At 50.5% G+C, this 15,710-nt stretch overlaps 1 protein-coding gene and 1 non-coding gene across 2 annotated transcripts in view; both read left to right on the top strand.

Moving 5' to 3' along the window:
* WDR88 (WD repeat domain 88) overlaps positions 1–8,279 on the top strand; it is a 27,637-nt gene extending 19,358 nt beyond the window's left edge. Inside the window, exons 5-9 of the mRNA XM_012647013.1 lie at positions 682–869; positions 3,065–3,147; positions 4,769–4,837; positions 6,923–7,015; positions 8,097–8,279. Of these exons, the coding sequence (XP_012502467.1) occupies positions 682–869; positions 3,065–3,147; positions 4,769–4,837; positions 6,923–7,015; positions 8,097–8,279 (616 nt within the window). The remainder of the gene's footprint in view (positions 1–681; positions 870–3,064; positions 3,148–4,768; positions 4,838–6,922; positions 7,016–8,096) is intronic.
* A 1,407-nt stretch (positions 8,280–9,686) lies between these two features.
* TRNAT-AGU lies at positions 9,687–9,760 on the top strand. The gene has a single exon. It is a non-coding gene; the product is annotated as a tRNA-Thr (tRNA).
* The last annotated feature ends 5,950 nt before the right edge of the window (positions 9,761–15,710 follow it).

Genomic DNA, 15,710 nt, shown 5'->3' with positions numbered 1-15,710 from the left:
TCCTGAGCTCAAGCAATCCGCCCGCCTCGGCCTTCCAGAGAGCTAGGATTACAGGCGTGAGCCACCGCGCCCGGCCTAAAAGATGTTTTAATGGCACTGAAGACAGATGGGGAGCGGTGGCTGGGGTAGAGAAGCAGGGGAGAGAGAGGGGGTAGGACGGGGAGAGCCCGGCATGGTGGGGTGAAGAGGGGGCAGCAGGAGGGAGCCTCTGTGTAGCGTGACCCAGCAGCAGGCCAGAGAGGCTGTTAGTCCGTTAACTGCCACCGACAGCCACTAGCAGCTCTGAATACTGCGGAATATTGTCCCCGGGGGCTCTTTTGTCTCCCGGTGGACATTTGGCAATGTCTGGAACCATTTTTGGTTGTCACAGCTGGGTGTAGGGGTGCTACGGGCATCTAGTGAGTCGAGGCCAGGGATGCTGCCAAGTGTCCTACGACAGGTAGGATGTGTCATCCTACTGCAAAGACGCTCCGGCACACAACGCCGAGGCCGGTGTGGTCCAGAAACCCTGGAACAGCACAGCACGGACTGAACAGTTCGTATCTGGACCGTGGTAGATGGGGATCGCAGGCCTGGTGTGCAGTAGCTCCCAGGGCAGGATGTCCCCTCCCTTTGAGGCATGACTTGGGGTCCTCCCGGAGTGAAGCTCTGACGTGAGCACCTCTCGCGTCTGTGTTCCAGGGCGCATTCCAGCGCGATCTCCAACTGCTGTTTCACCTTCAGCGGCCACTTCCTGTGTACAAGCTCCTGGGATAAAACCTTAAAGATATGGAATGTCCACACAGGGGAGTTTCGACACCACGGAGCCTGCGTGACTCTGATGCAGGGCCACGAGGGTTCGGTCAGCTCCTGCTGCTTTGCCAGAGACAGTGAGTAATCAGCCCAGACGCAGACTCTGCTCCCACGGCAGCGCCGGGTGGAGATCTCCGTGCTCTACTCGTATGACCTTCCCTAAGTACAGAGAGGCGGTTTCCAATGGGGCCAAAGGTGAGGGTGGATTTTGTCCCACAAGAGCAGAAAAACCAAGGGGAAATTCATAGGCACAAGTTTACAACTGGCAGAAACCCGGCTCAACATGGCTTAAGCAACAAAAGAAATTTATTAACTTCCGTAATGCAAAAGTCCAGGAGCAGGTGTGACTTCAGGCATGGCTGGGTCCAGAGACCCAAACAACACTCTCAGGGACCCAGCTCTTCCACTCGGTCTCTCGAATCAGCCTCCTTCTTTTTTCTTTCTTTCTTTTCTTTTCTTTTTTCTTTTTCCTTTTTTTTTTTTGAGACAGAATCTCACTCTGTTGCCCCAGGTAGAGTGCAGTGGCGTCAGCCTAGCTCACAGCAACCTCAAACTCCTGGGCTCAAGCGATCCTCTTGCCTCAGCCTCCCAGTAGCTGGGACTACAGGCATGTACCACCACACCTGGCTAATTTTTCTGTTTTTTAATAGAGACGCAATCTCACTCTTGCTCAGGCTGGTCTCAAGCTCCTGAGCTCAAGCGATCCTCCTGCCTCAGCCTCCCAGAGCGCTAGGATTACAGGCCTGAGCCACTGCACCTGGGCTCATTCTCCTTCTTATATTGGCCTCTCTCCTCAAGGAGGCACAGATGGCCTCTGGTGGTCCAGGCCAACCTGGTTCGGGCTGCTGGCAGTCCTGGGAAAGAGAGACCCTCTGTCTGATGGTGCCAGCATAAGTTCCAGGGAAGACTCCCATTGGCTCAGCTTGAAACACAGGCCCACCTCTGAGCCAATCACTTAGCAGGATGAAAGGCTCTGATTGGCTAGGTTTGGGTGACTTGCCCACCCCCAGGGCTGGAGTTTGGGGTCAGTGCCCTCTGAACCAGAGGGATTGGGAGTAGGCAAGGGCAGCTTCCCTGCAAGACGTTGGGAGAGCTGTTTCCCGATGAAGGGGCGTGGATTTGAACAGGGGCAATGGCAGGGAGCTGCCATAGACGAGCCCCAGTGGGGGGTGGCTGCTCTAGACATCTAGGAGCCAAGCGTGTACTCCCCATCCTGGTGAGAGGTGGGGCCTGCCCTGTGTGTCTGGTGGGCCCAGCTGGTGCACATGCCGTCAGGGCCTGGCTTGAGAACCGCTGGGGCGTGTCTGAACCACTTTCCCCCTTCAGCAGCCCTTGCCCAAGCCAGACTCCCACCGTGAGGCGCCCCCTAGCTTCTGTCCTTGGCTTTACTGGGTTCAGAATCACATACGGTCAATCGTTATTATTATGGATTCTGTATTTGCCAATTCACCTACTTGCTAAAAATCTATTTTTAACCCTAAAATCAATACCTGTGGCATTGCCAGGTTACTGACGGATACGTGCAGGGCAGCAGAGAATCCGAGTGGCCCTAGGCACACGCTCCCAGGTGCGCCTGAAGGAAGCGGTGCTCTGCCGTCTTGTTTCGGCTCTCACGCAGTGAGGGGTCTTCCTTGTGGTCTGTTTGGTGCCATCTTTTTCATAGTTTTGTGCTTCTTGTTGGTGCTTTTGCTGTTTAAAGCGGCCTTCCGACCTCAGTGCTGGAGTTGCTGTCTGTGCTCCTAAGCGCAAGAAGGCTGGGATGTGACTTACGGGGAAAACACACGTTCGATAAGCTCCATTCTGGCATGAGTTACGGTGCTGTGGGCTGTGAGTTCAATGGAAATGAATCAACAGTATATAGTAAATAAAGTGTCTTTAAACAGAAACGCACATAAAACAAGGTTACGTACTGATTGATTGACGAAAATGTTGTGACTAGAGGCTCGTGGGAACCTAACCCTGTATTTCCTCTAGGAGCAACGATTCGGTGTTTGCTGATTCGGTGTTTGCTAATTCGGTGTTCGCTAATTCGGTATTTGCTAATTCGGTGTTTGCTATAGCTTGATAGAATGCAACTGCCGTGAATAATGAGAATTGGCCGTGAGTGGCTGGGGGTCATCGAGCCACACCAGAAAGGGGTTTCAGTGTCATCAGAGTGAGCTGTGGTGGTGTCCCCCAAGTCACCCTCAGCCTGCTCTAGACTCACCAGCAGAGGAAGCACTTGGCTGGGGAAGATGACCCCCAAGCCCGACTCTTCTATTGTGTATTGCAGGCTCTTTCCTCATTTCCGGAGGGTTTGACAAGACCGTGGCTGTTTGGGATGTAGCAGAAGGCTACCGGAAGCTCTCCTTGAAGGTACACGTGCCAGCGCCACACAGAGGAACCGGGCTTCATTCCTTAGTCCTTCCGTGCTGGGTGCTGCGTGCTGGGTGTTGGGGATACAGCAGTGGGTGAGACAGACCCACATGTCCCCTAATGGAGCTGACGCCTCTGTGGGGAAGGACGGACCAGAAACCCGCAAGCAAGTCGCCCACGGTGAGGAGTGAAGTGGAGAAACACAACCGGGCGATGTGATAGAAACAGACCCGGGGACCAATCCACGGTGCCTGGGCAGGGAGAGCATCTTGGAGAAGGAGGCGTTTGAGCTGAGAACCGGATGGCAAGGGAGGACCGGATAAGCGAGGATCTTGGGGAAGGGCATTCCAGGCAGATGGAACAGCAAATGCAAAAACCCCGAGGTCGGAAAGTGTCCCAGAGTAGCAGAAATTACCAGGCAGAGGGATGAATGCTGCAGTGCAGCAGGCAGAGCACACTGTGGGGCTCCCAAAGGCGGGGTGTAAACTGAGTCCTTCTGGCTGCAAGTTAGAGGAGCCGTAACTCAAAGTGGCACTGTGATTAGGGGACCAGGCTTGGCTCATTCTGTGCCCCTGTTCCAGGTGCCGTGTTCCCTGAGATTTCGGCGCACTCCGTGGTTTCACGATCTCACAGTCACCTCTGGCTGCTAATGCTTGCCTCCAGGACGCTTGGTCTGTCTGTCCCCAGGGGCCCAAAGTAGACCATGTCCCCTTGAGCAGCACATGTGCAGGCCCCAGGGGCTGGTCTGTCTCAGCCCTCCTTTCCTAGGGTTTGGGGAGGCACAGGGAGTTTATATCGCAGCAAATAAACGTTTAAAACCAAATGTTAAACCTCCCTGTGCTTAGAAGTCGCTTTGTCCCTCTAATAGGTTGTTCTATTCTCTCTCCTCCTTTTCTCCTCTCTCCATTCTTCCATCCTCCAATTCCTGTCCTTTTGTTGAACACAGTAGTTCAATCTTCTTTCTTGTTCCTTTTTCTCCTGCCACACCCTGTTGACTCGACTTCCACCTCTTCCCATAAGGCGAAGGCCAAAGAAACGTATAGATGCCGACTCAGAACCCAGCATCGTTGAATGTCCAACAGCAATGGCATTTGTCTCCTGTGGGCTCCTTTTCACCTGGGGAAAACAGCTCCCCATGTCCTTAAGCCACAGTGGATCGGTTTTGCAGTTGCTTGAAGCCAAAAGGACCTCTGAGTGGTATTTCCTAGAACGAAGAATGCAAACAAAAACCTGACCAGCTGGGAACATAATCTTTGTTTTTTTTCCATCCTGCTAAACACCACAGTGCTAATGCAGCGTTACAGCTCTTGTAGAATTTGTCTAGCAGGTTTTCTGGTCCCCACTGGAAGATCTCCTCCCCACCCCCCACAATGCAAAAATTAAATAAATAAACACCACATACTATTTTTAAAAACACATACAGTGCCATGGTATGCACATGTATGACATCTCTATACTTTGTATTCCGCCTTGAATGTTGTTGATGAAACCAGGGAAACACAATTAGTTGTTCTTCAATGTAAGCAGCATTGGGTTTCTGACTTTGATGTTTTGGTTTTGTTTTTGTTGTTCTTATAAAGGCATTTTCTCTAAGTCCTCATTAAGATTTTATTTTCTTTAGGGCCATACAGACTGGGTGATGGATGTTGCCGTTAGTAAAGACAAGAAATGGATCCTATCTGCTTCAAAGGTAAAGGTGGCCAAGCTTTTTTTTTTTTTAAGAGACAGGGTATTGCTCTGTCACCCAGGCTGGAGTGCAGTGGTGCAATCACAGCTCACTGCAACCTCTAACTCCCAGGCTCAAGCAATCCTCCCACCTCAGCCTCCTGAGTAGCTGGGACTGCAGGCGTGGGCCACCACGCCCAGCTAATTCTTTAAAAAATTTTTTGTGGAGGTGGGATTTTGCTATGTTGCCCAGGCTGGCCTCAAATTCCTGGGCTCAAGTGATCCTCCTGCCTCAGCCTCCCAAGTAGCTGGGACTAGATGCACGCCACCGCGCCTGGCTAATTTTTCTGTTTTTCAGTAGAGACGGGGTCTCGCTCTTCCTCAGGCTCATTAAAAGGATTATTTACCATGATCAACTGGGATTTATCCCAGGGATACAGGGTGGTACAACATAAAATCAATCAATGCAATATATCACATTAATAGAATAAGGGGAGCAGGGAAACCTACATTTGATCATCTCAATTGACACAGAAAAAGCATTTGGAAAACTCCAAAACCCTTTCATAATAATAATAATAAAAAAAACCTCCCAGAAAACTGGGAATAAAGGGAAAATTCTTCCCTTTGATGAAGGGTATTCATGAAAAACCCACAGCTAACATCATTCTCAATGGTGAAATACTAAAAGTTTTCTTTCTAAAATCAAGATCAAGACAGGGATGCCTTTCACTGCTGCTATTCAATATTGTACTGGAGGTTCTAGCCAGAGCTATCAGACAAGAAAAAGAAATAACGGGCATCCAAATTGGAAAGGAAGAGATAAAACTATTTCTGTTCACAGATAGCATGACCACATATACAGAAAATCCCAAAGAAGCCACAAGAAAGCTACTAAGCTAATAAATGATTTTGACAAAGTTTCAGGGTACAAAATCAACACACAAAAATCAACCATGTTTCTATACACCATCTATGAACTATCTGAAAAAAAATAAGCAATTCCATTTACAGTTAAAGGAATACTTAGGAATAAATCTAGCCGAGGTGGTGAAAGACTTGTACACTGAAAACTATAAAACATTGTTGAAAGAAATTAAAGCAGATCTAAATAAATGGAAAGACATCCTATGTTCATGGATAGGAAGACTTAACATCTTTCAGATGTCGATACTACCCAAAGTAATCTACAGATTGAACACAATCGCCATCAAAATTCCAATAACCTTTTCATATGGAATCACAAGGGGCACTGAATAGCTAAAACAATCTTGAAGAAGAAGAAGGAGAAAGAGAAAAAGTTAGAGGACTCACACTTCCTGACTTTGAAACTTACTACAAGTCTACAGTAATTGAACAGTATGGTACCAGCATAAGGACAGACATATAGACCAATGGAATAGACTAGAAATCCCAGAAATTGACCTCACTTACGTGGTCAATTGGTTTTCAGTAAGGGTTCCAAGACCATTTAATAGGGAAAGGAGAGTCTTTGCAACCAAGGATATTGAGAAAACTGGGTATCCACATGCAAAACAATGAAACTGCACATATTTCCATGCCTATTGCTGCTTTACTCCCTTTGTAAAAATTAGAGCCTGCATCAGAGCATGCCTCTTCTCTCCCCGGCCCCTGGAAGGAAGTCCAACAAGGTCCTACTAGGCTAAAATCAAGGTGTCAGCAAGATGCATTCCTTTCTGGAATTATTATTAACTGAAGTCCAGAGCTGACATGGTTTCACTCTTCGTGTTGCACCGTTCTATGGGCTTTGCCAAATGCATGTCACACATGCGCCACTACAGTAGCATGCAGAAGAGTTTTGCCACCCTAAAAATCCTGTGTTCCGCTTACTCATCCCTAGAAGCCCTGGCAACCACTGATCTCTCTACTGTCTTTACAGTTTGCCTTTTCTAGACTGTCGTATGGTTGGGATTATAGTCTGTAACCTTTTCAGATTGGCTTCTCTTGCTTAATAGTATGCATTTAAGTTTCCTCCATGCCTTTGCGTGGCTTGACGGCTTATTCCTTTTTATCATTGAATGGTAGTCCATTGAATGGACGTACCACAGCCTGTTTTGTGACTGCTGGTTTGCTGTTTACCTTGTTCCAGGATAAGACCATGAGACTATGGAATATTGAAGAAATGGACCAAATTCCTTTGGTGATGGAGTGCAGAAAGGCCATGGGCTTAAAGGTGAAACAGGTTGGTATTGGGTAAAATTGAGCGCAATGAAGTCTTATTAGATCCCTCTACAAATTAATATATTCTTTGAACAAACATTTACTGGGCAACTAGGGATAATACAGCTGAGAACAGACCGAAGTGTTTGCCCCGAGGGAGCTAGAGTTCTAAAAAGACGAGACAAAAAATAAAGACACAGAAAAATGTGTATCGAGTCACACGGTGATGAGTAATTTGGAGAAAAGTACCCAGGAAAGGGGAATGGCAGCACTGGGGGGTCCAGTGTTTTAAAGGATGGTCAGGGTCGGTCTCCTGGAGAAGGTGACATTGGTGCCGACTTGGAGGGGGTGAGCCATAGACTTTTAGGGGAAGAACTTCCCAGCAAAGGGAACAGCCAGTACGGAGGCCCTGAGGCAGGAGCAAGCCTGGTGCGTCTGAGGAGTGAGGAGAGTGGAGGACATGGGGCCTGAGGGAGCACTGTCCAGGGAGGAAGGGCCAGGTGCACAGCTGGACACTGAGCCTCCAGCTGTGGACCCCCGGGCAGGCTCCCGGTGCCCTGTTTCCCTTGCAAGAGGCTCAGGCACCCATGTTTCTCTAGTGCAAGAACTTGGTGGCAGGTCTTCTGCCTCACCTGGCCCAACCCGCACAGGCCGCAGAGGCTATCCCTGCTGGGGCCTCACCGTGCACACGCCTGGCTGCTGCTCAGAGGCTGAGGAGCGTACGCCGGGTCCGCCTGAGTCCCCTTCCCTCGGAATCCTGGAGTCACGAGACTTGTCTCCTCTCGGAAGGCCCGGCTGGGGACCGCTGCTCCTGGGAACGGCCAATTTGAGAGCAGCACTGCAGGGCGGGGAGCTGAGGGGCGGGGCCCGCATGGGCCTTGTCCTTGTGGCCAGCTGGCCCTCATGGCTCTTGCGGCTGGCTCATTCTCTCTCTGTGGCCTGCAATTTTGCAACTGCCATCTTTGCGGGCTTCGAAGGTGCAGAGAGGGGAGCTCTTACGTGGCCCAGCCTGGGTAGGTGGGTCATGGGGAGAATTCTCACTTTCTGCTCGATCCCCTCTGACCAGCATCTCCTTTCTGCTCTTTTCAAATATTTCGTGTCAGTGTGAAGGATGTGACAGGCCTTTCTCCATCTTTGAGAGTGACACCTCTTCTGAAATATTCAGCAAATGTGTGTTCTGCCGCAGAGATGCAAAGGACTTGTCAGAAGAGTGTTCGTCGTCATCGTCATCAGAAAAGGAGAACTCGTCACCAACGCCGCCATGCTCGGGGAGCAAGGATGACTGATGGCCACAGGGCCTTTTGGGTGACTTGAGCACCGGCTACCTGTCATGTAGGTTTTGTGGTTCTTCAGGGGTTCTTCGCTTGGGCCCCTCCCAGCTGAGTGAGCCTGTCAGACCAGCAGGGCCAAGCCTGGGCTGGGCTCTTGCCACCTGGCCACCGCCGCAGCTCAGCAGCACCCTTGCGGAGCTAACAACTTATCCTTAGCTTTCACGAAAAATAAAGCTAGATTCCTTTGGAAAGCAAGTGTCCGTGTGCATTCTAGAAGCAGTACTGCTGCTTCTCGGTTTCCGTCCTGTGTGCCTCCTCTCTACCCTAGACTTCTCCGTTTCCAGATTGCCCACGCCCACGTGCAGCCCTCTTCCTGCTGCCACAGCACGTCGCGCAGCATAAATCCACTCAGAAAGTTTTCAGTCAACAGCGAAGGGCCCGTTTTCCATTTGGTACGTGTGGCTCACATGCTTTTCATCAAACGTCATTAATACTCCCCTCGGTCCATTTTGCAAACTTATCCGCAGGGCTGATTTACAGTGTCGACGTCTGGCATCCAGTGACTGCACATAAGCACCGTGGGGCAGGTGCCACATTTGGCACCGTCCTCCTTGGTCACAGCCCAGGTGACTGCTCACACTCAAGCTGGCCGTTCAGTATTTATCCGTTTGTCTATGCGAGTGATGCATGAACGTGCCAAAGCTCCACTGACGCCGTCCCGTCAACTGGGGTCCTCTTGCAGAGGCGCCCTGTTGCTCGTGGCCTCCCTCCGTCCCACAAAGGGGCAGGCCTAGCTGTGTCCACCCCAGGGCTGGGGTCTCCTAGATGGCAGACGTCCACTGCCCCCCTGATGGGCACTTGCGGTGGCGTTACAGGTGATGCCGGGGCGAACCCTTCTGTGCACGCACTTTTGCAGACTTAAATGTCTACGGGGGGGGGCGGGGACTCTCACTGGGAGCGCGCCGGATGGGCAGGTTGGCAGCGCAGGAACACGGGGTGGGGGGGTGGCGTGCTTGAGGGAGGAGACCCAGGCAGGAAGGTGAGAGCCCGGGCCGGGAGGGCCTGGCCCCGCTCCTGGGGGACTGTCCCCGGACTGTCACGCCGGACCCGCGGACGCCCCGACCGACACGCGGAGGCCGGGAGACCCTCCCACTTCCGGCGGGCAGAGGGCCGGGACGCTGCGCGCACGTTCCCCAGAGTGCGGGTGTCCCGGATCCCCTTCGAAGACACCACCCTCCGGCCCGGGGCCCGGCCTTCCTGGGCCCTGCGCGCCACGCGCCGCCGGAGCTCCAGCCCCCGCCCCGCACCCGCAGCCCCGGCCGCGCGCCACGGGTGCGCCCGCGGCAAGCGGAGCGTGTGCGCATGCGCACGGCCGATGCGCCAACGGTGATGGGAGGAGATTCGCGCTCTGCGTGTGCGGGAGGCGCCGTGGCTTAGTTGGTTAAAGCGCCTGTCTAGTAAACAGGAGATCCTGGGTTCGAATCCCAGCGGTGCCTCAACCGAGCGTCCAAGCTCTTTCCATTTTGCCCCTGTCTTCTTTTTTGCGTCCCTACCCAGCTCCCTCCCCTTTTGGGGGTGTGAGAGGGAGCCCGAGAGGTCGTTTTAGCCAGGCCCCTGCTGGGCGTGGCTTCGGCCCCTAGCGGGTGGGCGGGGCAATGGTGAGTGTCGCAGACCGGAGGCCTGGGCAACCGGGCGACACGGCCCGCTTTGCTGGCAAGGAGGCCACCCTGGTGGCCCCACGAGGTTGCCGAGCCCCCGCGGTCGCCAGGCTCAGCTCAGCTGATTTCCCCTTCTCCCTCGTAAAGGAAAATAAAAATCTCAGGACCGTCCTCCTAACCTCTTTTGCAAAAGGGGTGGCTGAGTCATGCAACACCCCTGTCCCAACGATGGCTGTTACTATCCTGCATGGGCCTAGACCCCTGGGAAGGCGAAAGGCCTGTCCTGGCGTCTGCGAGGACTGTCCCCACAGAGCATTCAGGAGGAAATCCTTGCTGGCCTCCCCTGAACAAGGACATGCAGCTTGTAGCCTTGTGTCTGCAGGCTCAGTCTGGCTCCTGTTCACTGCACACTAACGATCATTATGTTACTGACCTCACGGTTCTTGGTCCCGTCAGTAGACATTGGCAGGTGACCCAAAGAGGAACTTCTCCAGGCCAGGCTTTAAGGGGTGGGGAGGGTGTCGGTTTGCTGGAACAAAGGGAGACAGCGCCGCAGGTTGAGGGGCAACCAGACAGGCTTTTTTTCCCAACAAAGGGCTGGGGAACCTTTAAAGGGCAATGAGAGAAAGTTTGATGCTGGCACCGGTAGAGGCCAGGTTTTGTTGGCATCTGCCCATCTGGCAGATATGCTTCTTCATACATGGCATGTTTCGTTAGCGTGTTGAATCCCCCCCTGGGGCATGATTGTTGGCACTAAAATGAGGCCAGAGGTCTCTGAGCCGTCAACTTTGGGCTTCCTTTGGGCAGTAACCGGTTTGCGCTGGCTTTGGGGCTGGCGCACCCCTGCTGCAGCGGTTGCCGTGTCCTGCTAAAGAAAGCAGAGCTACCCTTCTGTCCAACCTGGGTGTTGATCGTTTTCGAAGCTTTTGTCCAGCGTTGCAGGCAGACTTAAGCCTTGGCTCAAGGCTCAGGCAGGTGGCCAAAGTCCACCTCCTCTACCACCAACTACAGGCTTCTCTTCCCAGGTGCACACCAGACACAGGTCTTGTGAGGCCCAGAGGGGAAGAGTGCAGGACTGAGCCCAGCCGCTGTGACGGTCAGGCCGACGACAGCACGAGAACTCCAGGTGGGGGGAAGAGCAAGTGGGACTCTGCCCAGTTCAGGGGGGCAGGGGAGGGGTGGAACACTCAGGCCTGGGCTGTGGTTGCAAATCTCCAGGGCTTGAGAACACATTTGCACGTGGGGGCCTGCTTCAGACAAATTGCAACTGCGTCTTTGCAGGGTGGGGTGGGGGGAAGCATTGGAATTTTAAAAATAATTCCCCAGGGGTTCCCATGTGTCTAACCCAGAAGGACAGCCCCAACAAGGTGCAGAATTTGCCGTCATGGCATGAGGGTGTGCTCCCAACAGTCAGATTCACCAGCCCCAGAAGCAGTTCCTCTCTCTGCATTTCCTACGGGTCTAGTTTATTGTTTATTTTTTCTCATGTTTTCTGGTCCATTCTTGCCCTTTGCAGCTTGGTTGTTTTCTATTGACATTGCCAAGGAAAACTTGTAGGGTTACCTGAGGCTTTGCAGTTCTAATAGGAGCATTTAACTGAATCCAGGGATGAATTTATTGGGGAACTGGCCTCAAGTTGTTGCGGGGGCTGGTTTATTTGTGATTCATATTTACTCCTAGCCTGAGGTATTTAGGGTCATTTTTGAGCATTTGCCTGTTAGGTGGTAAAGGAGAGATGTTGGCTGGGGGTGTGTGTCTGGGTCTCAGGGAGGGTCACCTGAAGAAAAGCATGTTGAATCACGGGCCTGTTTTATGATGAAATGTTAAATATCTTATGTAGTTTATTGAATACTAAAGCAAACAGGAAAAACAGAATGGCTGAACTGCTTCTCAGCCTTTTGGCTGAGTGTGGTATCTGTTCTCAGCAGTGCAATATCTGCTGTGTCCTCTACCCGAGGACAATATTAAATGGATATTTGGAGCGGGGAGACGGAACAGGGTCTTGCTCCATCCTCTCCGCATATCAACCTGGATTTGCAGTACCCCCGGGAATGATGCACCCTCCTGGGGGGACCAAAAAAAAAAACCCAGAATGGTTGTGTGAGCAAAGTACAATTTCTACTGACTGTGCATTGCTTCTGCACCGTTGTAAAGTTGAATAATCCTAAATTGAACCATCATAATAGTCATAAGTTGAATCCTCCCACCTCAGCCTCCACAGTGCTCGGATTACAGGCATGAGGGAGCTGGGCCTGCGTTGTTTTCCTTACTGATCTGTAGGTACAATTTTATTAAACGAGTCCTTTGCCTTTTATAGATGTGATCAGTCTTATCTCTCAGTCTGTCATCTGCGTTTTAACTTCGTTCCAGTGTCTTTTATCTTTTCATTGGTTCATCTTTTAAGTCCTTTGATCAAGTTTACAGTATTCTTAATCTAGGTCTTATATATCTCCTGCTGGATTTGTTTGTAGGTATGGCAAATGGGATCATTTTCCTGTTATTTCTGTAAGTGTACATTGTCGCGTGTAGGAATGCCTTTGATGTTTCAAAAATTGTGGCTCTTTAAAGCATCCTTCTTGCCTGACTCTCATCACTGCCAGTAGTTTGTTTGATTTTTTGGCAGATTCTGGGTTGTGCAAATTGGGATATTGAATAATAACTTTGATCGTAAAGGGAAAAAAAGACAAGTTACAAACCAGAAAAATATATCTGCTATACATATAAGTGACAAAATAATTTCCAGTTGAGGAAGGATCCCGCGGGTTTAGCAGAGCAGTGGAAATACTTCATTTTTTCAGAATTTGAAAAGCCAGGTTATCAATAGTCACATTTTTCAGTATTTACCCAAAGAAATGAAAACAATTTCCATAAGAAGCCTTCACAGATGCTCTAAATACAACAGCAAAAACTAGGAACAGCCCAGGTATCCACGGAGATGAATAAACTGTGGTACATCCAGGTAGTGGACCACTATACGGCAGCAAAAAGGACCGAAATACTGATAGGCCAACATGGATGAAATCTCACATCGTGTGAATGAAACCCTGCACGATTCACGATTCCATTTATAGAAACTTAATTTATAGTGACAGCAGATCAGTGGTTCCCCATGTGGCAGAGAGATTGGCTTCTTGAAAGGGGGCACAAAAGAACTTTTGGGGGTGATGGAAATGCTCTTTATCTTGGTAGGGGTATGGCTGTGTATTTACCAAACTCATTAAATTGTATGCAGTGAGATCTATGCATGGCTGGGCGCGGTGGCTCACGCCTGTAATCCTAGCACTCTGGGAGGCTGAGGCAGGAGGATCGCTTGAGTCCAGGAGTTGGAGGTTGCTGTGAGCTAGGCCGACACCACGGCACTGTAGCTCAGGCAACAGAGCGAGACTCTGTCTCAAAAAAAAAAGAAAAAAAAATCTATGCATTTCGTGGGATGAAAATTAATCTCAATGAAAGTATTAACCTCCTCACGCCCTCCTGTCCCCCAGCTGCATGTGGATTTAACTCTTTCTTGCCCATGGTCTGTGCCCTCACAGCAGGGCGGGCCTCCATGTTCAGGGCTCTCGGGCTCTCCATACCCTCTGTTTCCATGTCCTGTGCATTTCCGGCCTGAGGAATTTCAGATTGAGGCAGCTTTCATCCGGGCCAGGAGGGCAGAGATACGTACACCCCATTAGCTGCTTCTAGGGGAGGGTTTCACATTTAATGACCATCTGGAGAGGTGACCTCAGCCTCAGGGAACAACCCTCCTACAGCCTCTGGAAAGAGCCTCCTCGTTGCCAGGGAAGGCTGACAGTGTGGTCTTCATGGAGCCGGGTTCTCAGCTGAGAGAGGGAAAAATCGTTCATCGATTTCCCTCACCCCACCTCTGTCCAGCCAGCGTGATTTACATAAATCAAAATGCAATGGTGAATGTGTTTGTACAGATGATATTCATGAGATTCTCTTATTTAATTTAATAGGTTAACTAATGTGAAAACAAAAACATCGTTTCACGCCACATGTTCTTTCTTCGAGTTAATTAGATTATACTTTAATCCAAAAAACTCATCAAAATTTAAATTCAGCAAACATGAAGTGTCTATTAGGTGTAAGACAATTTACTGTGTGCTCTGGGGGCTGGAGACACGAATTTAGACGGTGTAGGATGGGCAAACTGAGGCCGGTGGGGCATTAAGATGGGGAATAAAGGGAGGGCGCAGGAGTGAGCGTGGATGGCTTCAGACTTCATGTTTGGGCTCCTTACTGACTGTGCCCTGAGATGCTCTGTCCCTGCCCTTTGAACCAAGAGAGGAGCATTCTGGAGCCAGGTGATGCTCCAGCAGAAGCCTGCCTGCTTTTTTATTTTTCGAGACAGGGTCTCACTTTGTTGCCGGGGCTAGAGTGCAGTGATGCCATCACAGCTCACAGCAGCCTCAGCTTCTGGGCTCAAGCGATCCTCCTGCCTCAGCCTCCCGAGTAGCTGGGACTCCAGGCGCGCACCATGACACCTAGCTAATTTTTATATTTTTTCTAGAGATGGAGTCTCACTCTTGCTCAGGCTGGTCTCGAACTCCTGAGCTCAAGTAGTCCTCCTCCCCTGGCCTCCCAGAGTGCTGGGATTACAGGTGTGAGCCACCATGCTCAGCCCTAAATTTTCTATTATTTTGCTTAGGAATTTTGTATCTATGTTCACGTGGCATATTGGTCTGTAACTTTCTTTTCTTACAAAGTCTTCTTTGTCTGGTTTTGGTCTCAGGGTAATTCTGGCCTCATAAAATGAGGAGGAAAGTGTTCACTCCTGTTTTATTTTTCTGAAAAGATTGTGTCGAATTGGTGTGATTTCTTCCTTAGTTGTTTGGGAGAATTCACCAATGGAACCAGCTAGGCATGAAGCTTTCTTTGTTGAAAGGTTTTAATTACAAATTCAATTTCTTTAAAAGATATAGCACTACTCACATTATCTATTTCTTCTTTAGTGAGCTTTGGTAGATTCTTACAAAGTTAAGCATACACTTAACATACAACCCAGCAATCTCACCTCTAGGTTTTTACCCAAACGAATTGAAAATTTATGTTTGCACCAAAACCTTCCAATTCAGAAGTTCCATGGCAAGTTATAGGACACACTGCAAGAATGTCTAGAATGGCTTCTGCTCAATATCAATTCTCAGGGCTTCAAGACCAGACAACCCTCGTCCTCGACCACAGCTGGACACCTGACCCAGGATGGGCCCACACAGAAGGGCACCAGGCCAGGTGAGGCCAATCAGAGCCTTTCCATGGAATGTGGAATTTGGGTTGTTGGTTGGTAACGTGCAAGACCAGGTGCTGTGAGCGATGGTGGCGGTGGTGGGGTGCCATGCTTTCTGCCACCTGGTTGGAGGACACACAGGTGCCGGGGAAGAGAACAGGTTGGGCACAGGAACAGAGCCAGGGATGAGAGACCCGAACCGCGCTGGTTTGCTCCCAAGTGTCTCCCTGCATTCCTGTTCTGAGCTGCAATGACACACCCAGGCCAGAGTCCTCTCAGCAAAAGCCGAGTTGGGTTTCTGTTACGTGCAGCCGAAAGCATTCCAGGGCTTAAGCATCTGTCCTTCCTTGCGCGATTTACACTTTCTCTGGAGAGGAGAGTTTTTTTCTTTCCCTCCGTTGGCTTCCTCCCCCGCAGTCTAAGCGGTGGGCCACTGTGGCTGAGTCACACCACACGCCCCTGGCTTTGTGTCTCATGAAATAAGGGAAATTGTCCTTGAGTTACTACGTGTAAGAATCTTGCATGGAGAAGATGCTCAAAGCACCGTCGTGACAAGGA

Source organism: Propithecus coquereli, unplaced genomic scaffold (genome assembly GCF_000956105.1).
Source record: "Propithecus coquereli isolate 6110/MARCELLA unplaced genomic scaffold, Pcoq_1.0 Scaffold254, whole genome shotgun sequence".
Taxonomy (NCBI): Eukaryota; Metazoa; Chordata; class Mammalia; order Primates; family Indriidae; genus Propithecus; species Propithecus coquereli.
This window is presented reverse-complemented; position numbering and strand designations above follow the sequence as displayed.